Source organism: Perognathus longimembris, chromosome 3, assembly GCF_023159225.1.
Source record: "Perognathus longimembris pacificus isolate PPM17 chromosome 3, ASM2315922v1, whole genome shotgun sequence".
Taxonomy (NCBI): Eukaryota; Metazoa; Chordata; class Mammalia; order Rodentia; family Heteromyidae; genus Perognathus; species Perognathus longimembris.
In genome coordinates, this window is record NC_063163.1 from 112,203,438 (window position 1) to 112,228,624 (window position 25,187).

The 25,187-nt window shown below is 42.9% G+C and overlaps 1 protein-coding gene across 1 annotated transcript in view; it reads right to left on the minus strand.

Moving 5' to 3' along the window:
* Arhgap20 (Rho GTPase activating protein 20) overlaps window positions 1–24,670 on the minus strand; it is a 55,491-nt gene extending 30,821 nt beyond the window's left edge. Inside the window, exons 1-2 of the mRNA XM_048343804.1 lie at window positions 24,355–24,670; window positions 11,136–11,218 (exon numbers count right to left, since the gene is read on the minus strand). Of these exons, the coding sequence (XP_048199761.1) occupies window positions 11,136–11,218; window positions 24,355–24,459 (188 nt within the window). The 5' untranslated portion in view covers window positions 24,460–24,670. The remainder of the gene's footprint in view (window positions 1–11,135; window positions 11,219–24,354) is intronic.
* Between the last annotated feature and the right edge of the window lie 517 nt (window positions 24,671–25,187).

The following is a 25,187-nucleotide window of genomic DNA, read 5'->3' on the forward strand; positions in this document are numbered from 1 at the left end:
GTCAATGTCTTGTGTGAATGATCTTCTTCCTCCTGTCTCTTAAGAGTTCTCATTCACCATCTATTGAGCATCCCATGTCATCAATTCCTTGTAATAAAGGATGCCTCTGCTGGGCTCCTGCTATGTCACAGGCATGGGGCATGATTTGACCCGTGCCTTCCAGGAGTTAGCAGTCCAAGGGGATCAGGTAAGTAAACGTGATAAACCACAGAGGGCTGGAGCACGAAGAGGAGGAAAACAGGGCACCTGTCTGAGGCTGAATGACTTCAGGTTCTTAGAGGACTCCAAGTCTGAGGGCTGGACAGACAGATCAATGAAGGGGCAAGGGGCAGCACAAATAGGACCTCATGTTTCCCTAACTGTTGGGAATTCAGGCAGCCTAAGGTAAGGAGGGCCTGGAAAGGCCCGGGTAGATAGGGATGGAGCTCGATCACAGGTGTTTTCTTACCATATTTGGGTATCTCAGCCAGCTGGTGGCTCACGCCTGCAATCCTAGCTACTCAGGAAGCGGAGATCTGAGAATCATGGTTCAAAGCCAGCCCAGGCAGGAAAGTCCATGAGACTCTTATCTCCAATGAACCACCAGAAAACTGGAAGTAGAGCTATGGCTCCAAGTGGTACAGCACTAGCCTTGAGCAAAAATGGTCAGGGACAGCGCCCAGGCTCTGAGTTCAAGCCACACAAACACAACTGATAAAGAACATCCCCTCCCCCCAAAAAACTTCAAAAAACTCAAGTCACTTTCTAAAGCTTTTAAGCAGGACCCTGTGATGTGAAATATGCTGAAATATGTGAAAATATAGGAGGAAGGCAACTTAGAAGAAAGGAGAGCCATTAGGGAAGAATAGATCAAAACACATTAAGAACTACTGACAATAGAGACAAAATCTGTAAATGATTTAACTGTGTGCATGATGGGGGTAGGTTGAGGTAGTAAGAGGAAGGAGACATAATTGAGCATGAGAAAAAGAATCTAGCTTCTATTTACTTTACTTTCACTGTTCACCCAACAAATATCTACATGAGCCACCTACCTGTGTTTGCTAGGCATTGTGTTAAATAGTGAAGGTGGCGGAGAAATAAGCTAGATTTACTTCCTACTGTCAGGAAACTTTGGGTATAGTCTCTGAGCTTGGTCTCTAGCAGACATTGAAACTCACTGTTCTTGGTCCTATTTTGTTTTGTCATTTTGCCGGCAAAAATGGAAGCCATGAAGGTTGGAAGAAATAGCTCTATTCTTGATATGTTTCAAAGGCAGAACTTAATAGGATTTGACAGTAAAAAATTTCTGATATCCACAACTCAGGTGGAGGCAGAGCTATGGAATTTCATTTTTGACCTGTTAGGTTTGAAATATCTCTTAGGCTTCACAGCAAATGTTTTAAATCTCAAGGAAGAGATTGGTTCATCAAAGGAGATGGGAGAGATGGAGAACTGGTTCAAGTGCTGAAGCCTGAGTACTTCTAACACTTCTAAAATTTAGGAGAGGAAGGAACCAAATAGAATGAACCATCTGGAAGCTCAGAAGATGAGGGAAGAAAGGAGAGACTCAGGAAGTTAACGGCAAAGGAAAGCTCAGTTGTTACGAACAGACACTGAGGAAGACATGATTCTAATCTGGATTAACATTCATATCAACTTTTTAGGTAATTTATCACTCTGCAAGGATACCAGATTCCATTTTGGGAAAAAATTACTAAAAAGATATCCAAAGAAATTTGGAAGCACACAAAAGAACTTTTCTAAGTAAAAGGAAGTACCAACAAATTAGTATTGCTATTATTGAGTAGAACTGTTTACAAAGCCCTCATGGCATTCTCCCAGCATCATAGATAAAATGGAGTTAAAATCTGTAAAAACATTTTTATAGTTAGAGGAGAGACATTTTCAGGTATTGGAGAGAATTCTTCTCCATGGTGTTAATAACCAATCTTCTTTCAGATGATGTTGTAAAAGATGTTCTAGATTTTATCTTTGTGGGGGAGGATGGTGGGAAGAGGAGGAACAAGAAGAGGAGGAGGGGGAGAGGGAGGACAACAGAGGAGGGAAGGGAGAATGTGTGCATGAGTGTATGCGTGTGTGTCTTTCTCTTACCTTATCTGCTATGGCAGAAGTTGACTGCTATGTTGGTAGCAACCCAGTGGAAAAACTCATATGGCACACACTGAAACATGTCAACAGCTACAGGAATAATTAGTGATAATGACTTGCTAATTAGTGGTAGGGGAGATAGGAGTGCTTACTGTTCTATTTTATAAAATTATTTTCTTCATATTTAAAAATTCCGTAATTAAAATGTAAGAAAACAATCGAAGGTCAGCTCCCCAAATAAAGCTATCTCTAATTGTCAGAATGAAAACAAAGTCAGCCCAGTGAAAACACTGTCCATATTTCTACACTCAGATTTTTTTGAGACTCAGAAGTCTGCACAGTTCTAACACAAATATATCAGAACACTATTGTTGAACCAGAAATTCCAGTTAAGAGTTATCCAATCTGCCTGATGCTTACTGGAGGTTAAAACATGAAAATCTCTTCTTGATTCCTTCATCTTATTTCCCCCATCTCCACCTTATTTTTCTTTTAATTAAAAAAATAGACAATAGGATTAAGTTCAAGAGGAATTAGCCTATTTTAGGGGCCAGGTGCACAAACATAATCATAAACTCATTTTTATATAATAAATGAAAAACATGTGTCTAGCCAAAACATAAGAGGAAAGAAAAGCAGTGGGAACAAAAAAACAAGCAGGAAGACAAGGAATAATTCACACCCAGAAGATCACTGTAAAAACCCTTTAAAGCCAATGGGTTGAATTTGCCAGTGTAGTCCAATTTTACTTCTTCCTGTAATTTTGATATGGAAATATTTGGGCACAGTTCACAGTTTAAGAAAAATTCAACAACACTCAGAATTAACAGATCCAAATTATACTTCAAGATGATATAGTGTTTTTGCTTTTGCTAGTCTTGAGGCTTGAACACTGGGCTTGGGTGCTATCCCTGAGTTCCTTCTTGCTCAAGGCTAGCATGCTAACACTTGAGCCATTGGGTCGTTTCTGACTTTGTGATTTCATTGGAGATAAGAGTCTCACAGACTTTCTTGCCCTGGCTGGCTTCAAACTGTGATCCTCAGATCTCAGCCTCCTGAGTAGCTAGGATTACAGGAGTGAACTATTGGCACCCAGTTGTCTTCAACATTCATTTTTAAAATAAATGTTCATACAGATTCTGTAGATCATTACATGGATAAAAGAATATTATGAAGAACTATGTGGCTATAAGTTCAACCACTGAGATGAAATCAACATTCATCTATTATTGCTTACTAAAAATAAATATGTAAAAAGAAAGAAAAAGCAACGAGAGCCGGGTGCTGGCGGCTCACACCTATAATCTTAGCTGCTCAGGAGGCTGAGATCTGAGGATCATGGTTCGAAGCCAGCCTGGGCAGGAAAGTCTGTGAGACTCTTATTGCCAATAAACTACCCAGAAAAAGTCATAAGTGGCGCTGTGGTCCAACTGGTAGAGAGCTAGTCTTGAGCACAAAGAGGCTCAGGGATAGAGCCTAGGCTCTGAGTTCAAGCCCTGGCAAGTTACAAAGGCAAATTAGCAAACATCTGGAAATGAGAGAACTATTCATTGTCTTGACTGCAGTGCTAGTTTTATGGGTATATAGCATAAAAACATCATACTGTAAAGCTTAAATATGTGTGCTTTATTGTACACAACTAGGATTAATAAAAAGAACTTAAAAGAAATGAATGAAACAAAGTAAAAACACCATAGAGAAAAGCAACAAAATCAAAACCCAGTACTCGGACACGTTAAATAAAATTGATGTGCCTCTGCCTAGACTAATCTAGGAGAAAGTAGAGAAGGTGGAAATGACTACTATCAAAGATGCAAGGAGAAACTTTATTAAGAGATCTCATATACTGTAAAACCGTAACAAATGCCTGGTGCTCAGTCCTCATAGTCATCATCCCAGCTACTTGGGAGGCTGAGATCAGGATTAGGGTTTGAATCCAGCTCTGGCAGAAAAATTCCTAAGACCCCCTTTAGAATCCATAGCTGGGTGCAGTGGCTATGTCTGTTGCCCTAGTGTCACCGGAGTCTGGGAGTGGGAGGGTTGCGGTTGCAGGTCAGCCTTGGGCAGAAAAGTCGGAGTTATTGTTAGAGTTGTAAAAAGTCCATGGCTAAACATTAGAATGCCTGCCTAGCAAGCATAAGTCCTTGAGTTCAAGCCCTAGTACCACCCCTAAAGACAAAGAAACAACCACCACCACAAACCCATAAAAGAATATTATGTATTCATTCCATCGAAAGGCCAAATAACTAAAAGTGACCCAGGAAAGGACCCAATTATTTCTTCATTTTATCTAGGAAAAAAGTTGCCACAGGGGGAAAAAAACAAAACAATAACAACAACAAAAAACCAAACCTTCCCAAACCAAACCTATCCCTTAGATAATTTCACTGGTGTTTACTAGCAGACATTTTAGGAAGAAAAGGAGCGCATTCTCTTAAAAGCTGGAGTTTGCCTTTCCCAGGCTCTTTCCACTGTAGCTGTCCTGTGGGCTGTTCATGATAGGGATCCCCGCATCAAGTGATCAGAGAAAGAGGGAGGGACTGCACTCCAGGTGCAAGATCAGTCTTTTATAACCTAACCCCAGAAGTGACCATACTTATTTTATGGCTTACAGATGGATTCTGATATAGGGTCACAAGCGATGAGACCACACCAGACAAGGAATCCTGTAGGGCTGCTGTAGGATCTGGCTTACAAAAGTTGCATCTCTCCTACCCCCAACTCCACCAATGTTGTCACATCGTTGGCAGAGGAGGAAATAGTCCCAGCTACAGGAAGGATACACAATCCTACCCAGGCCATAATGCCATGGAACTGCTGTGATAAGAATGGGTTCTCCATCTTCTCAGGGTTTCTTTACTCTAGAAGCAGACGATCAACTTGGGAAGGCAAGACATAAATCTATAACCCTCCAATAACTAAACATTTGATAACTGGGGGGCCATATTGATTTTTACATATTTTTCATAATTAGATTCAACAAAAATGTACCCAACCACAAAACTATACGAAATAGAGTGTGATAGTCACTCTTTGAATGGGGTCAGTCCCATTTTAGAGATGAGCAGAGTCCCCCCAAAGTAATGTAACTCATTAAAGTCTTCACAGCCAATCAGAAGGGTCAATGCTCGCTCCAAAGTTGGCCCCAGGGTTCACTTTTTCTGAAGCACCACAGTCTGAAGCGCCTCCTTAAGTTGTAACATCTGTTCTTCTGTTTTCTTCGTGTCTTTTTCTCAAGGTTCTGAGGGAAAGTCAATCGTAAAGTGCCAAAAGCACTCTGGGAAAACCTTCAAGTTGCACCGGGAAGGGAGAATCTAGCCCAATAAAGGCAGTAATGGAATGTTAGGATGGCCTTGCTGTTCCTTTGGACCAGGGCGAGGGAGGGAAACAGGCATGTACTAATGAGCCAGCGCTTTCCCAGTGCCAAAATGAAAGATAAAATTGAATCATGACTGCAATTAGCAAAAAAAATAAGCTAGAGTTGGAATGGAGAAATTAAATGGATGTGCTGTTCTGCAAATATAAAAAAACAACTAATTTGTTCCTGTTAAAGTCCAGGAGGACAGGGAAAAACTTAATATAATCTCCTCAAGACCTCCATGTAACTGAAGAAATAGCATGCACACACGTGCACGCATGCACACACACACACACACAGACACACACATCTGGACATTTTGGAAGAATCTAAATTTTGAAAAAGAATCAAAAGTAGTTTGAAAAGGATCAAAAGCACTATGGGTGTCTAGAAAGCCTTTTGCCTAACCAAACTCACTCCATTTGGTATAATGTGACCCATTTTACCACTTTTATGAAGTGTCTTTCCTTTACATTTGACTTTCACAACTCAGAAAGTCTGTCATCGCAGTGATAAAAGGGATTTCGCAGGGTGCACGTCTTCACAGGGGAAAATGCTAATTTAGTGCATTTTTTAAGGGTTCTCATTGAAGACTTTGGAGCATCTACGGGTTTCTCCGTGAGAAACCTCAGAACACATTATCCAAAGCTGTAGGAACTAGACTTTCTACCACTTCAACTGGAAGGGATGCAAAGAGACACAGTGCAAGGGATAGTTCCAATGCGGGGCTTTCCTCAGGTAATACATCGGTGTCATTTTGAGAAGGCCTTCACAATTATAAAACTATAAACTCCTTCTGAACTAAGAAGCTTATTCAAATGTCTTATCCCAGGAAAGCTCTATCTAGGTACAGAAACTTCCCAGAGTTCCAAAAGAAATTCTAAGCATTTCCCTTCTTAATTAGCTTTTTCTTTAAGTTATAACCAAGTGCTCTTATGTCACAACCACTATCTTCGATCTCAGCAGGGTCCTGTTGTGTAAATGACCACACACACAGACACACACACACACACACACTCCTGTTCAGACCATCTCCCTTTCTATTGTGTGCAAATCCCTCATCATTCTATTTCTGGTTTCATTGCCAGATTAGTCTCGTAATTGTAATAATAGCCCAAAGTAAACAATAAATTACACTTACAAATGAAGGAAGAGTATTTGTACCCTGGAAGGCTTTACTGAGGATTTGCACGAACTTTGCTTTCCCAACATCACTTTCCTAACTAACAGTGGTAGGTAAACTGCTGTGCTAGTTTCATGTGAGACTCACGGACTGCTCACCTCATCCCTATTTTTCTGTATCTTTGCTGAGACTCTAGGAGAGAAGTATTTGGCCAGAGCTCAAAGGCTATGTGTTTAGGAAGCAGCAATTAGGATTCAGACTATGATTATTGAGCAACTACAATTATGACAAACAATTATGTCACTGTAGGATTAGAAAGATTTCAACAAGTTACTATAGTTCAACACTCATTTACCTTTCAGGAAAACAAATGCCTTTATTGTACCTGTCCTGAGGGTCAGGAACCACAGGGAACCACTGTACGTAAGCAAGGGTATGCCCAGAACTCAACACTGCTGTGCTGAAGACTAAAGCATCCGGGTATGCTGAACGATGCCACCCCAGCTCACCTTAGAAAACCTTCAATGTCTTCATATATGAGATGTCTGTCATGTGCTATACCACACAGTCTAAAAACAATGCAGAGAACGACTTTCTGCTGTTCTAAGTAGTGATCACATGCAAAAAAAAAACCACCTTAAAAATCTGAAACTTTTTTTCCCTTTTATACTCCCTGGTTTGTCAAAGAAACTTGGGAAGGAAAAACACCATTCAAGACGCCAACAGTTAACTCAGCAGCTCAGCTAAGTCTTCCCTCTTCTTGAAATCCAGCTTGTTCGATAAACTTTTTTCGTTTTAAATTGAGATGCAGCTGCTGTCAGATGAAAGCCTCCTTTTAAATCCTCTGCAGATGTCTGCTTGAAGTTGGATAAAAGTTGTTTTTTTTTTTAAATCATCTACGCGTTATTAATTGTGAAGTAAGAACCAGGCAGTATCAGTAGAAATAGTTCAGTTCTACCTCAAGGCTCAGATCAAATCTGGGTGTAAGTCAAGATGCATGAAACACCAATAGAAAGAACACGGCTTCTCTGCATTGCAGACAAAGTCATTCTTATACAAGAATAGTTCCCTTTTCGCTTCTAGAGACACAGTCGTGATTTGGAAGGAGGTACTTAGATTTTCCTCTATTGAGTTCTACCTGAAATAGTCATCCATCATCTTGCACTTTAGAAAAAAAGTTTCTTGTTTTCAGCATGCAACAAATAGAAATGCAAAACTGTATTGTTTTTGACACCTGTGACAAACAGTAGTGAAATCCCTTAGTAAAACAATTTGCTGATAAGTCATAAAAATCTGACTTGTGGAACTTTTCGAGAACATGCATTGTATAATGGTGGACAAAATTCAGGCATTCTTGCATGTGTCATGTAGTGGGATTTGATCACCAATTTATTTATTTACTAATTTTTATTCCATTACAGGGGCTTGAACCCAGGGCCTTGCATTCTCACTTGGCTATTTTGCTCAAGGCTGACGTGCTATGATTGAAACCACACCTCTGCTTCTGGCTGTTTGCTGCTTAACTGGAGATAAGAGTCTGTCAGATTTGTCGGCCCTGGATGGCTTTGAACAGTGATTCAGATCTCAGCCTCCTGAGTAGCTAGGACTTAGTAGGCAGGAGCCACCAGCACCTGGCTTGATCTCTAATTTAAAAAAAAAACAAACAAAAAAGACAAGGACTAAAAACTGGAAAGAACAAATCCCCAAATTATACTAGTTAGTATAATTAGTAGTTACTAATTACTCAGCATAACTAGTTGGTAGTAATAACTAGTTAATAACTACAAATATTCTGTATATATTCAGCCTAATCACTGTTACAGGCCCAGGTCTTGTTGTACACTTATATTATTTCCCTAGAGAAATAGGAGATTAACTGATTTAAAACATATACAAAACTATTGAGCCTTTGTGATCCTCTCCTAAGAATATCCTCCTTTAGTCTCACTGTGTGAATGTCTAGAGTCTTGTATAATTTATCATGTCCCAGTGTATCCTTCTCTCTTTTACCATCCAGTATGTTTATTTGTAGATTTATAGTCACATTCTAGTAAAATAAGGGAAACCATGCAACCTATGTTTCTTTGGGACAAAGGGTGAACAAATGCTGCAGTGATACTCACTAGACACTGTGTTGAATTATACGACTTGTGGGAGAGAGGGGTGGGGAGGGAAACACTGGGAGAAAATGAGGGAAGAGGTGGCATTGTTCAAAAAGAAATGGACTCATTGCCTGACTTATGCAATTGTAACCCCACTGTACCTCACCTTTACAAGAACAATACAAAACGATGTGTAGTAAAATAACAAAATGTCTATTAAAATAATAATGCATCCTAAACTACTGTAGAAGGAATCTGAGCCTATAGAAGGAAGTGGCTCTAATAGAAGCACCAAATATTGCAGACGTGTTTGGGGGGGGCCTGGGGGGACCATGTAGTATATTGCTTCTCTGAGCCAAAGCAATGGTAAATGGGGCGTTCCAGTTACTTGCAAGTTAGCATTTCTGTCAGCATGGCACCACCCTTACATTAGTGGTTCTCCATGTCTGCACCCAATTCCTTTTTGTTCTATGAAGGTATATACATACACATATGTTTTAATGTCGCCACCGATATTCTGGAATTCACAGGTTTTTAACATAATTTAAGAAATACGAGGGCTGGGAATGTGGCTTAGTGGTAGAATGCTTGATTAGCATGCATGAAGCCCTGGGTTCAATTCCTCAGTACCACATAAACAGGAAAAGCCAGAAGTGGTGTTGTGGCTCAAGTGGTAGAGCAACAAAATGCTAAGGGATAGTTCCCAGGTCTTGAATTCAAGCTCCAAGACTGGTAAAAAAGAAAGAAAGAAATACAAGGAAAACACTAACAATAATATAAAGGAACGATAAAATGAATAATAAATGATGAACTACTATGCTAATTCAGAATCTAGGCAGTCAGAATTTTTCTTTCCACATAGAAATCTTGAAAATATTTAATTAATAGCTTAACTGAATTGTAAAATTACAGAACAGCTGTCTCTATAGGTTACAAATTTATTAAAAAATCCTTGAAAAACGTGAAAAAAACCAGTGATTTATTTACTTCATTTTCTGACACTCTGAAGATGTCGTCACTGGCAGCTTCTTGCTATGTGAGGGTCTCCTTGCTACGTCATGACAGTGCGAAGGACTATTTATGACAGAATCTGGAATGTTCAAGTGTATTTCCTTCTACTCATAAAGCCATTAATATCATAATGGACACCTTACCTTCCTGACTGTACCTATCCACAATTACCTTCTAAAGGGTTCCACCCTAAGTATCACTAATATATGAATGAGTGAATTCAACTGTCCAACATATAAACTGTGGAGACACTCTCAAGAGCCCAATAACTATACCCTTATGAACACATAAGATGATGCTAAGTGAATTGAACTCTGTGTTATGGAAACAACTGTTATATCACTGTTGTAACTACTTTCAACGTGCTATGTGTAACTGTAGCTTCTATTATTGATGATCTTCTTATATCCCCTTCCTGTGGTTGTACCTACACTATCTCTGTATCTTATCTGAGTATATTGGAAACCGTGTATACTGGTATTAGAACTAGGATATTGAAAGGGAATACCAAAATCGAGAGACACAGGATAAAAAAAGACAAACAACTACAAACGCAATACTTGCAAAACTGTTTGGTGTAAATGAACTGAACAACTCATGGGGGGGGGGAAGGGAAAGGGGGGGAGGGGGAATGAGGGATGAGGTAACAAGCAGTACAAGAAATGTATCCAATGCCTAACATATGAAACTGTAATCTCTCTGTACATCAGTTTGATAATAAAAATTAAAAAAAATAAAAAATAAATTCATCAAAAAACCCTCTTAACTAGACATGTTATATGCATTTTCCATGGCAATAAACTATCTTGTTGCTTTATATTTCATGGCATTTCCAACCTAAAAAAAAAAAGAATAATAAATGATGCATTTCAGTGTGTGTGTGTGTGTGTGTGTGTGTGTGTGCGTTTAGACATGAATACATTGAATGATGATGAAGTGGTCAGATGTATGATCTCCTTATAATCAGTATACATGCTATATTTAAATTTAAGATGGTAAGAAGCTGCTCATTGTGACAAGTGCACAAAATAATGTACAGCCGAGTGATTTTTGGAAATGGCTTTAAACAGAGCAAATCCAGCTGTGCTTCTATAAAATGTAGCACCCATTAAAATGTACAAAACGACTTGTGTGTTATCTAGAAAATGATAATAGGCATGAATAATTAGATAGTGTTTCCCCTCCCCCTCTTTTTTACAGATATACTGGACACAGGACTTTTGCAAGTGATATGGGAATTAAATACTTTTGGATTAAATACACAAGATGTTTCATGGCTCACATCATCTGTGTGCTGCTTGCTAGAGTCCTGAGAAAAATCCAAACCAGCAAACAAAACTCAGCAGACACCATTGGCGCTTATAAACCAATGACCCTACACCTGGGAAACCTTCACACAATCCCAGGTCCCCAGCACCTCCCAGCCCAGTGCTCTGAGCTCTGTACTCACTTGGTGCTGGGCCGCTTCTGCAGGGCTTTATCCAGGACAAGAGATGGGGCACTCCTCCTCCTCTCAGCGAGGGTTTTCATTTTCTGTGGAGGAAACATTGCACACATGAAGACCAGATGGCTTGGGAGGGAAGGAATGGTTGGCTTCCAATCTAATTCCACATGTTTGGTTTTGCCTACGAAGGAGCCTACAATTGCATCATGGATTACGAAACGATCACATTTAAGTAGGACGGTATGATACACTACAGAGGCAGTATATCTCACACCAGGGGATGAAGGGAATATCTGGGAAAGGTGTAATGGTAACTTTTGGCATTGTGTATTATTGTCAGGTACTATGCTAAAGGTGAAATAGGTATTTTCATCATTAGTTCATTGTAGGGCTTGAACTCAGGGCTTGGGCACTGTCCCTGAGCTCTTTGCTCCAGGCTAGCACTCTACCACTTGAACCACAGCATCACTTCTGGTTTTGGAGTGGTTAATTGGAGGTAAGAGACTCATAGGGACTTTCCTGCCTGGGCTGACTGTGAACCTCCATCCTCAGATCTTAGCCTCCTGAGTAGCGAATATTTTAGGTGTGAACCACCTGGCTTAAATGTGAATTATTATCTCATACATACCCCAATCTGTCACCAGGAAATATACTACTAACTCTATTTCATAGGAAGAGTATGTCCTTAGCTGGGTTGCTATAAAAGAGAAGACATTAGGAGGTCAAGTAGAGGAAAGAGGACAACTACTAAAGCCAACTCATAGACTAGATTCTTGGTTTTTTGTTTTTGTTTTTTGTGTAAGTCGTGGAGCTTGAACTCTGAGCATGGGTGATGTCGCTGAGCTCTTCAGCTCAAGGCTAGAAGCACTCTACCACTTTGAGCCACAGCACCACTTCTGGTTTCTGGAAGTTAATTGGAATTAAGAGTCCTGTAGACTCTCTTGTCCGGACTGGCTTTGAACCACAGCCCTCAAATCTCAGCCCCCTGAGTAGCTAGGATTACAGGTGTGAGCCACTGGTGCCCAGCTATAGATTAGATTCTTACAAACACATGCAATGGACCTTAACATTTTATTTTAAATTTCAATATTTATACCTTCAGGAATACCTTCTTCCAAATAGACGTGTTTTTTCTAATGTAGGGGAAAAATACAGTGTCTTCTTTTAGGCAACATCTAAATAGAAGACAAACTGGTAGGTACCTCTGTATTCACTTTCAATGACCTCCTATTTTTGGCAAATGAAGTTTTATTCAACTTGAATGATCTAGGTATTTACTCTCTAAATTCAGGCTTACATATTTTAACAACTCTAGATATAGCTGAAGGGCCTACCTTGAAGAGACAGATGGGTATATTTAACCATATAGGCTGTCCATGGCTGTCATCAAAGCCATTCTTCCCACCATACCCTCTCACCTGCTCATGGCCAGAGGTTTTGCTCACTGCCCAAGGACCCAGGCAAGCCATGCTTGAGAATCACATTGTGTTCTAATAGGAATATTCAATATTCAAAACTAACCAGCTGGCTCTGTGTCAGTATCCCATCACAGAAGTCACAAAAGAACTACTTCTCAGGGAGTAAATACAGTCTACCACTTAGTATGGATTTGACTAGGAATCAGAGATAGACATACTGCACTTCCTTGGCACATTTTCTTTTTTTAAACATTGCCTGCATGCATGCAGTATGTCTTGATCCAATTCACCTCCACGCCATCGCTCTCTCTCATTGCCCTCATTGCTTCTTAAAACAATTCCAGCAGGTGCCGTGGTTCTCTTTCCTTAGTGCATATCAAGGATATCAACCTTATTCAACCCCAAATAGCCTTGGCACATTTCTTTTCCCACAAACTCACTGTGTTCCCAGGGATCTCTCCCAATTATTGGTCACATCTTTACTCCGTACTGGTGTTGCCCTCCTCAATCTCTGGTTCATAAATTGGAAACTATAGGCCCAAATCAACTTAGTCAGCTGGAACAATTACAGAAAACATGCCTAGGCCAGGAAACAAATAAAAACCAAAAACCAAAAACCAAAAACCTTAGACAGGTATCATTCCAGGCACCAGTTTCAGTTCCAGGTTACAGATTTAACAAGAAAAAATTAAATTTTCTGTACTATGTGCATTTGGGGCTTTTCTCACAGAGAAATGGTTTACAGTTGTCATCAGATTATTAGCTGAGTCTAAGTCTTCCCAGGACGAGTGATTTCAGTAGCCTCTTACTCTTTGTAACGGCTCAGCCACACCCCTCACAAACAGAATTCGCAAGAATCTGGCATCTTGAGGAGAGGTAGAAGGGAGAAAGCTGGCTTCAAATCATGATCCTTCTGACTCAGCCTCTTACACGGCTAGGAGAGCAGGTAGGATGCACCAGTGCCCAGCTGGTAAAAAGTGCTTTCACTACCACTTTCTTACAGGAACCTAATGCTAGAAGGTCACTTAGACACACTACAATTAGACTGTTTCCTCAGTCATAAAACAGATGTGCAAAAAGGTCAAGCACTGATGGTATCTGCTCCATGCAGCTGGATTCATGAGCAAGCATGCAGTCAAACTACAGGAAGACTATTCTTTTCATTCCACGTCCTTTTATTTGTAAACAGACTTACTCAGCTACTAATGCGATTCCAAGTAAGATATTCAATCACTTCTCTGGGCATTTTTCCTTGTCTACAAAATGGGAAAATATGGACTGTAGACTTTCTTAGTCGTTTTCTAACTCTAATATTTTCCCTGTGTGTGCAAGAAAATATGCATTATATGCACCATGCATTTAGGATTCACATAACTTATGTTGTTTATAGGTAATGAAAACTCATAGCATCAGCCCATAGCACTGAAGTTTAGCATAGAGATTTTGCTATTAATTCATTCAAAATATACAGGTCTCTACTGCTCATGTGGTAAAAAGCCAAGGGGAAGCTTTCAAATAAATTCACTGTCTTCACTTAGACAATAAGGACTTGGAGTGTCTGTATGTTTCTAACAACTACATGAAATATAATACATCAAAGAGAACATGACTACTGATTGTCTTATAACTGCACAATAGTGCGGACTTGTCAGGACAGGGCGAGGGTATGTGTGTGCTAGCACCAAACAACAGATTTTTTTCCAGTTGTTCTGTGACATGGCTCATTATGAAGCTTTGCCTCACAGGTAAAGAAAAGGTGAACTTCAAATCATGTCTATTTCCTTTGTTAGCTTAAAAATATCACTCTCCACTGTGTTGTTCCATTCTCGGTTACAGCATTCATAAGTGCCTGCCTGATGTGTGTATCTAGATGATACAGAATAAACCATGGATGCTGTCCAGAAAGGCAATATTTTAAAAAAAGATGAACTTGAGAAAATTATATACATTCAGAAAGGCAATATTTTTAAAAAGATGAACTTGAGAAAATTATTTACATCCAGCTAAGGAAAGAAAAAAAAGAACCAACTGCATTAATCTTTTTTTTTTTTTTTGGCCAGTCCTGGGCCTTGGACTCAGGGCCTGAGCACTGTCCCTGGCTTCTTCCCGCTCAAGGCTGCTAGCACTCTGCCACTTGAGCCACAGCGCCGCTTCTGGCCGTTTTCTGTATATGTGGTGCTGGGGAATCGAACCTAGGGCCTCGTGTATCCAAGGCAGGCACTCTTGCCACTAGGCTATATCCCCAGCCCTGCATTAATCTTTTGGAGATGATTTTGATAATGTGTGATTTACCTGGTAGGGAGCAACCCATCCTCCCAAATTAAACAGGCATGTGTCTATAATCCCAGCACTCAGAAGGCTGACATATGAGGATTTTGAGTTCAAGGCCAGCCTGGATTATATAGTGAGACCTTGTCTCTAAAAGCCTAATTAATTAAGTAAAATTGCATGTGCTCTAATTAACAAATAAGCAATCATAAAGTTGTATCTGTCTATTCCTCTACAAGGTAAAAGGTAAGGAAGAACTTGTAACAGAGAATAAGAATATGGTAATTAAAATGAAAAAAAACTGTTGTCTTTTTCTTTTCTTTACTACAAACAGCCATTTATTAAGAAAATATGGTATTGACATTAGAGAGAAATTAGGTTGTCAATTTTCTGTACTATTTCCTCTAAAGTTATATTCCGTTTTGAAGATCAAAAAGTCCAAGAGCAAACAGAGGCCTAAACTAAACATAAGAAGTAAAAGCCTATAATTCATTTTTTGTTTATATTTCAATAATAACACAAAGTGTAGCAAGACTGTCAATAAATCTGCAAAGTGCTACTGAAGTCATTTTTAAGCAACTAGAAGTCTATCATCTATCTATCATTCTATCTCTACCTATCTACCTATCTCTATACTTATATCAATATCTATCACACACTCAACTCCTGTCATCCTTCATATAGTATGGCTCAATAGTTTTTGTTATATTATTTATTTTTTCTGCTCCTTTCAAGAGGGCAGAGACTCTGTCTCAAAATTTCTCCTTTTCTTCCACAATATTTTTTTAAAAAACTCTTTTTAATTGATGTTCCTACACCAGTTTTATTAAAACATAAATAAGTATTTCTCTTTCTGTAGTGGCAAATGGTTCCAATAATGCTGAACATGAATCATTGACTAATAATACAAGGGCTTTAAATATAGAAACAAAAATTAACCTTTCAAAAAGTAGAAGAATAAGGTTATATACAAACAGAACTTGGAATCTGTATTAAAAAAAAACAACAACAACCACCTCTTAAGGCTTAGTTTAATGTCTGGCACAAACTACAAACCCAATAAATGGGGGGTTTAGATGGGCAAGAAACCAGTCCATCCACTCTACCAATACCAACCATCCCCAACACACACACAGAAAAACAAAACAAATCTCTAAGGGGCTCTGCTGGGAAGGAATCTTTAAGTAAAATATAGTCAGTTGTTAAGGTGGCAAGTGACAAGCTTGTGCAATGAAAATTACATTATTTAAACATAGTGTTGGCATTGTAAACAACTATCTGATGAGATACTAACAGCCAATCACTCAACAACAAATGGCGCTAGGATAACAGATGACTGTATGCAAAGGAACAGAGCTGGGCTTCTTGCTTGCCTCACACACACAAATGAATTCAAAATTGATTGTGACCTAAAAGTTGTAGTTTGAAATGATGAAAATCTTAGCAAGCTGGGTGCCAGTGGCTCAAGCCTGTTAGTCCTTGCTATTCAGAAGGCTGAGATCTAAGGATCACAGTTCAAAGCCAGCCCAGGCAGACAAAGCTGAGAGATTCTTATCTCCAATTAACCAGCGAAAGCTGGAAATAAAGCGGTGACACCAGTAGTAGAGTACCAGCCTTGAGTGGATAAAGGTCAACAATAGAGAGAGGCTCTGAGTTCAAGTCCCAGTGCCAACACACAGACAGGAAGGAAAGAAGTAAAGAAGAAAGGAAAGAAGGGAAGGAGGGAGTGGGGAGGGAAGAAAGGAGGGCTAGAAGAAGGGAGAGAGGAAGGGAGGGAGGGAAAGAGGGAATGAAGGAGGAGTAAAGAATAAAGGGAAGAGGGGAAGGAAGGAGAAAGAGGAAAAGAGAGAGAGGACAGGAAGGAAGAAGGGAGGGAGGGAAGGAGAGAGGGAAGGAAAGAAGGAGGAAAGGAAGGAAGAAAATCATAGCAAAAACAGAGGCCACTGGTAGGTCACCTTGGATGCGGCAATCGATAGGATTCTAGGTGCAGCACCCAAACAGCAGCAGCAGCAACAACAACAACAATTAAACAGACAAGTTGGACCCTGGCAAGATGGAAAACTTCCATGCTTCAAGAGATGTATACCATGAAGAGAGTGAAAGATACACAGATCGCATACCTTGGGCCCGGTAAGTGAAGCCTAGGAGAAGCCAAACGAATATGACAACTCAATATGCAGGCAATAAAAGCAGGCCAAGGATCTGAAAAGGCAATTCTCCAAAGAAGAACTCCAAACTGCACATGAAGATTTGTTCACCACAAGGAGTGCAAATGGACACCACAATCACATACCGACATACACATTCAGATGATGATAATAAAGAAGTGAAGTAATTCACTGGTGTGGCAGTGGAGAAATGGGATGGCCATATAGTGCTAGTGGGCACATAAGTGGGTACAGCTACTTTGCAACCCCCCTTGGCAGTTCTTCAAATGGTCACACAGAGAGTTGCCATGTAGGATCTTGCAATTCTACTCCTAATTCCATATTTAAGAGAAATAAAGAGCTACTTCCACCCAGTACTTTGAATACAAATGTACAGAACAGCATTACTCATAATAGACAGAAAGCAGAAAGCAGAACCAAGTCTGACAACCAATGAATGGATAAACAATGGCATATTTATGCAACAAAATATTAATGCTGATAAAAGATGAATGAATATGTACTACAACACAGTTGAACTTTGAAAAATATTACAATCGTTTAGAGAAAACAGTCTTAAGAGACCATATATTGTGTGAGTCCATTTATATAAACTATTCAGGATAATTGAATCTATAGACCTAACATTGACTCGTGTCTTTCTGTGGTTTGGGGGTGGGGGTGGGGCTGGAGGTTTGGGAACCAATGACCAGGATGTATGGTGTCCATTTTTGAGGTATAGCTCTAAAACAAATTGAGGAATTCTGCAATGACTCGAAAACCCATTCAAGTGTAAGGGAGTGAACTGTTTAATATATGAATTATACCTGCTAAAAACAACAACAACAATTTTTCACTACTTAACTCCCAAACCACTGGCTTCTGTTCCAGCAAACTTGTTTATAGTCAAACTATAAGTTGTAAGCTGCCTCCTCCTCCTCCTCCTCCTCCTCCTCCTCCTCCTCCTCCTCCTCCTCCTCCTCCTCCTCCTCCTCCTTCTCCTCCTCCTTTTCCTTCTCCTTCTCCTTCTCCTTCTCCTTCTCCTTCTCCTTCTTCTGCTAGTCTTGGGGCTTGGACTCAGGGCCTGAGCATTGTCCTTGGCTTCTTGCCACTTCTGGCCTTTTCTGTTTATGTGGTGCTCATGAATCGAACTCAGGGCTCTACCACTAAGCCATATTCCCAGTCCCCTTATTCCTTATAAAGTATACTTTCTTACAAAGTATAGCATAGGAAAGTGCAGAATCTCTTCTTTGCTTTCTGCCTACCCATGTTTGCATCACATCATGTGTCAGTTGTTCTCTTAGTTGAATTCCTCAGAGATTTTAGGGATTTACCTGCCTGGCTACCCTGCACCATCTCTTCCAGCCCTACTCAAGGGTAGCATGTGGAAAATTCTCATGAGCAGATATAGATCAAACAGTATCGTACATATAAATGCTTTGTTCAGTGGCAGGCAAGAAATTCAGTTCATGACCTAAAATTAAGATAAGTAAGAGAAAGGGCGGGGGAGAATGTTGAAAGGGGATAACATTGATCAAGATGTACTGTGTTCATAAACTGCTTTGGCGAATGGCAATTCCTTTGTATAACTATGTAAAATTGTTAAAAAATAGTGCAGTAAGCAAATGAAAGGATAGCATGTTGTATTTTAAGGAGGCAACCCAGGTGCAAGTATGTAGGAAGAATGAAGTTGTAAACATGTAACCTGAGGAAATAAGCTCTCTGTTTTTATTGCTAACAATTCAGAGAAAAACTTTTAATATAAAAACTGAGGATAGAATTAGGTTCTAACTTAAGAACCCAGAGACATACCATCATGGGTTTTTTTGTTTGTTTGTTTTTGTTTGTGTGTTTTTTTTACAGCTTCTAAATCATTGTGAACCTAAATCCTCCTTAGTTCTCACAGCAATTAAAGACAAATAAAGTGTATCAAAGTAACAGATAGGAGACTGAAGTCAGAGGTCAATGGCAATTTTTCATGGTTTGTCTAGAATCAGAATCTACACACTTCAGTCAAATTTAAGTGAGATGGGAGCGGAAGTGACTTTCAAGCATTTAACATGAAATAAGCTGAGCATTAAAATAAGGGCTCTGAGGAAAGACTTTAAGAGAAATCTATAGTTTCAAGGCTAGAGAAATATGGAATCGAATCATCAAATTTACAAACCAGTTTCTGCAAATTTGACTCTTCTTCCTTTAGAGGCTAGTTGGTACACTGTGGTGAAAATGTACTCATTCTCTTACCTTTCTTTCAGGCCTGTAGCAATCTTTTGTGGAGTTATACTCAAGCCATTGCACAGTCCTAGTTCAAAAATATTAGCTCTACCATTCAAAAGTATTACCTCACTTCTGTTCTATGATAACAATATTTGGACCACTCAGCAAACCGAAGCTTCTCATTGTCAATTTGGCCTGTGATAAAAGTAATCTTTTGGGAAGGTATACTATGTAGCCTAGGAGCTGGTCTTCAACTCATTATATAGCCAAGGCTGGCCCTGAACTCACGGTCTTCTTCCATCAGCCTCCCGAGTGCTGGGTTTAGAGATGGGTGCCACTATGCTCAGCTAAATATAGTCTTACATTTATTTGTTCATCAGCCATCCTATCCAGAATCAGTTTGTGCATCTACCTAAAACATGCATTATCAAAATACAGACTACAGAGAGAGGATTCAAATTCCTTCTGAGGTTAAAGAAGAAACAGATGATTCTTGTAGCTATTTCCTCTTCCCACATGACAACAATCACTCTGAAATGTAATCACGAGCATACAAAACTATGTAGTGTAAGAGTGGCCCCAGGGCTAGCAGACAGTGGGACCTAACTACTGGGCCTCAGTTCTGCAGGATAACTTCTCAGATTCTCCCTAAAGTGATTATGATCCCTGCCCTACCCACCAGAAGGAAGCCGAGGGAAAACTGCATATGAGAAGTCTCTGGAATGAAAAGCACTATGACAATGTAACATACTTATACATACTATGCATAGACCATTGAAATGTCCCTTTTGCATTCTTCTTTGTCCCTCTTTCTGTATCTCTGCCCTATCCCTATGGACCTTTGGATTAGTTGGATCTTATTCTTCAGTCTGGCGACCAGACTCAAGATTTGGTCATGATTCCCTTTCAATAATACTCAAGGGCATGGGCCAAGGGCCAAGGGGATGCTCCTTGCCTAATAATCCCCAACAGGGCAGACCTCCTACACCTTCTCCCATGGTGACCATGCGAGATGATTGCACTCATTCAACCATGCATGTATGATAAACAGGGGGCACTCTGGACACCCCAGAGTCTTTTCTTTCTTCCAGTCATGGGCCTGGGCGCTGTCAGTGAGCTCTTCTGCTCAAGATGTACAAGTGAATGTTTACAGCACCGAAAAACTGGAAATAATCCAAATGGTCACCAAGAGGTGAATGGATAAATGAACTGTCATCTGCAAGTGGAGCATCCCTAAACTGGAAGCATGAAATCCCAAATGCTCCAGATGCTGAAATTTTCCAAGGGACGATATGTCATAAGGAAAAATTTGAATCCAGATCTCACGTGACAGTCCTAACATAGGCAAGTGGGCAACACCGTCTAAAATGACCTCCAGGGGATGTGCAAATGAGTTTCATGCCATGACTTGAGTGGCATCCCTGACATATCTCATTCTCCATAGGCAAATACCTCCAAATCTGAAATTCTTCTAGTCCCAAGCACTGTAGATAAAGTAAAATCAATTACTCAATGGTCAAGGGCACTGCCGAATCCACTGTGAAAATCAAAATAATTATATTGAGTGCAGGAAGGGAGACAGAAAAGAAAATAAACTAGATTCTATTTATAAAAGTCCTTTATAGGCCAGGCCCCATGGTTCACACCTGTCATCTTAGCTCAGGAGGCTCAGATCGGAGGCTTGAGGGTCAAAGCCAGTCAAGGAGTCTGTGAGAAAGGCTGGAGGTGTAGCTTTGGCTTAAGTGATAGAGCTCCAGTCTTGAGCAAAAAAACCCCAACAAAGCTCAGGAACAGTGCTCAGGCCTCAAGTTCAAGCCCCAGGACTGGCACACATACCCACACAAAGTCTTTAAACTGAAAATGTAATCGACAGTGACAGACCTTGGGCTAGTGATTGCCTCAGAATGCAGATCTGATTTCATAGGTTCGTATCAAACCCTCTAGATTCATATATTTTCAGACGAGATCGGGCGCGTTCAGGGTGGTATGGCCTTAAGATTCATATACTTTCAATATGTGTTTATTGTACATCAATTATACCTCAGTGAAGCTATTAACAAATATCAACTCTTCAGGTGCACCAGCCACAATGCAAGAGTTCAACAGGCACATGTAGCTAGTGGCTACTGAACAAGACATTGCAGATAAAGTTTCACCATCAAAGTCCTCCTCAACAACACTGCTACAAACTAGGGGTCAGGAAGCTGCCCACAGGGTCCCACAATGTGTTTTTCTAAGTAAAGTTTTATTGGTACACAGCTAGGCCCATTCATGTACATCTTGTTACTGTTGCTTTAGGCAAAGCTAAAATAGCTGCATCTGAGACCATGAGGCCTGCAGTGAACCATAAATTCTGAGGGCAGAGACCATACCTGTCCTGGTGACTGCTCTACAATTAACCCAGACAATGCCCATGAATTGCCTAAACACTGAGGTGACAAATTGGAAGCCTAGGATAAAGAGCCTCTCTCTTCATGGTTCTCATACTCTGGTGCAGGTAACAGATAAGAAACAAGTAAGAAAACCACAGGTAACATGCAACAATTAGAGGACAGTAAGAATGGCGGCACAACTGGCTGGGTGACCCCCTTTTAGGTAAGTAAGAACTTCCCAGGGAGAGGCTGTAAGGTCTGAGAGAGTCAACAACTGGGGCAGGTGTAGGGGTATCTGGAAACACTGATCTCTCAAAACAGGAAGGGATATGATGACTTGATTCTGAGAAAGAAGGTCCATAGGGCTGGCTAATACACAGGAGGAGGGAAGGGAGGAAAGGGGCAGGAGACAGGGCCAAGAAGTCTAAATTTTATCATCAATGGGATGTCAAGTTGCATCAGAATTTTAAGCAGGTAAGTAACATGATCAATTTACATTTTGTTGTGGTGGTTGTTGTTGGTTTGTTTGAGACAGGTTCTCACAATGCAGCCCAGGTTAGCCTGAACTTCAAACAAACAAAACAAAACACAAAACCTCTTCAAACGACTCCAGAGGGCAGAGATTGTATGCGTGTACCACGTGACTAGCTCAATTCCCATTTTCACAGATTGCATTGGTGCAACTAAATGGGGACTGGGTCATAGGAAGGACAAGAGAGGTGTCAGAGAGAGAGACAAGTGATTTCTGCAAAGCCAGCATTGGTGGTGGTTTGGCTTAGCCTAAGCCATTTCAATAATACTAATCCTTTCAATTTCTCATTTGCTTTACTCAGTCATCTTGGCAAAAGTAGGCACTGGTTTGGTAAAGCATCAACCCATTATGCTTTATGATGAGTGGTGCCATCTTAGAGACAGGAGCTCTCTTCATAGCAAGGACAAGGGAAGGAGGCTACCTAAGTCTTCATTTATGGTGGCAGAGGATGTAGCTGCTCTCCAGTGCTTTCTCCTTGTGCCTGCATGCTTTTTAGTTACATTTAGTTACATGTTTAGTTACTGCTCAGGAAGATAATCCTTTCATTTTTTTTCTTTCCAATTCCTTAAGTGGATCTAAATAAACAATGCTTTAAGAATCAATATCAATTATGGCATCTTCACTTGCCATCCTAAAGATAATGACACCCTGGTAAATTCAGGGTTTATTTGGGAACCCCTGATATCACACACACACACACACACACACACACACACACACACACACACACACACACACACCCCATCTCTGAAGGGAGGGACAGACCATCAGCAGCCTCAATACATCAAACACTGAGAGCCGGAACAACAACCCATTCATCAAGTTCACACACACTCCTAGATGGCTTTGCCTCAAGGTCAAGGTTGTTGGGCTGCTGGCAGTGTGCGTTTCCACACTCCCAGCACACTTGCCAGCCCCTCGTTCCCCCCCCCCACCCCCCGCCCACCTTTCTAGCCTCCCTTCATGTGACCCTCAGCCAAGCCACCAATCTGCCTGGTGGGAAGATTTATGACAGGCTGTAAAATCTGAACGAGCAAGGGAGCCTGTGTAACCCTCTAACTATAGCAATGCCACGTCTTCAAATATTTCCTAAGGAAGAGCTAGGTGATTCTTTAATCACCCCAACTTGGTTATCAGAGAATCTGGAAAGGCCACCACCATAATCAGCAACAACAGCAACAACAAAATGAGCCAAATATCACGAAGGTCTTGAGCTGGAGGAGGAGGAGGGGGAAGAAGGAGAAGAAAAGGAGGAGCAGGAGCAGAGGGAGAGGAGGAGAGGACGGCAGAAGGGGGCCAGAACCCCCCAAAGCAGTTCCCAAGAGGACTACTCCAAGCCAAGGCTAGCTGCACTTGCTCTGGGAATCCTGCCAAAGAAACCGGACACCCATCTACCCCATCTCCTCCCAGCACCGCCGCGGCCGCCTTGACCCCCAGCAAACGCTACAAGTTGTCCCTGCATCCTCATCCGTCGGCTGCCCGGACCCGGGGCGCCGTCCCCGCGCTCACACCCACACCGAGTCCCGGAACCAGCTGGGGTCAAGGCGCCCCGCCGCCTCCACCCCCCCCCCCCCCACAGCCCAGCGCCAGGCTGGTCGGTGCCCCAGAGCGGGGGTCGTTAGCGCCCCCCGCCCGCGCTCCCCAAATCCCGCATCCGCCGGGGACCCTGGATCAGGGCGCGCGAGTGGCCAGGTGAGGCGGCTCGGCCGCAGCCCCAGCCAAGGCCGCCTTGGGGGACCCTGGAAGCGGGGTGGGGGCGGTGCGCCCTCCCCACCCCGCCCAGACGCCAGGGACCCCGGAGAGCAGGAAGATGGGGAGCCCCCTTGGGATGGGGGAGCGGGGAAAGCGGGAACGTGAGGGGCCCGGCAGGACGGTTACCTCCAGTGCTCGCCCGCGGGGCTCGTGGGTGGTGGAGGAGGCCTCGGGAGGGGGCGTGGGAGACGGGGGGGGGTAGCGTGGGAATGCGGGAGGCCGGGTGGGGATGCGGGGGTCGGGAGGAGATCGTGCGGGGTGCGTGTGTGTGTGGGTCTGTGCGGATTGTGCGGGAATGCGGGGCTCGTGCGGGGAGGCAGGGGTCGTGCGGGGATGCGGGAGGCTGTGCGGGGATGCGGGGGCTGTGCGGGGATGCGGGAGTCCCGCGGGGATGAGGGCTTGCGGGGATGCGGGGGTCGTGCAGGAGTCGGGCGGGGGGTCGTGCGTGGATGCGGGGGTCCTGCGGGGATGCGGGGTGGGGTGGGGGACACAAGGCCTCCGCTCGCTCCGCGCCCTCACCTTCCTGGTGCCCGGTCCTCCCGCGAGCTGAGATACGCCCGTCAGGGAAGAGGAGCGCCCCGGCTGCCCCCCTAGAGCATCCTGCTGGGGGGACATCGCTTCCATGAAGAAAATCTGCAAGCAAATCCCAGCCAGTAGAGGGCTACGCGGTCATGTCCAGCGGCTGGAGCGGAGGCTGCGGGGCCGAGGACGCGCGATCGGAGGCCGCAAGGCTCGGTCCCCGGGGCGTTCAGCTCAGGCACGGAACCGAGCTACGGGGTGCAGAGGCTGCGCCTCCCGTCGGGGCCATGAACCGCAGCCGGCGCCGGGCTCCGCTCCGCTCACTCCGCACCGCCCCGCGGGCTGCAGCGGACGACTGCAGCACCGGCCGGGCGTCCGCCCCGCCCCGGGCCCCGCCCCTCCGCGCCGCCCGGGCCCGCCCCGCGCCCCGCGCCGCCCGCCGCCTCCCGCCCGGGCCCGCCCCGCGGGGCTCCAGCGCAGATCCACCGTGCGAGATCCCAGGTCACCAGGGCCCTCGGGCGGTGTCACACACGGGGTCTCCTCGGGTCCCCCTCAACCGCACCGCGCACCCTTGCCCGCGCCCGCCCGCGCGCGCAGGGGGTGGGGCCGAGGCACCGGCGCTACCCACGGAGACCACAGCTAGAAAGCCAGAGTGGCTGTGATTGCTGGGGGAGCCCCCCCACCCCCCAATCCGCGACACCCCTCTTCCCTTCGCCTGAGGCCTGGGGATGGGTTGGACTTGGCCCAGCCCGGGCTGTGCACATTTGGAAGCCCCGACCCTCTTGTGCAATCGCGACCTAGCGAGCTGGTCTGGGTGACCCCCACCATCGGGG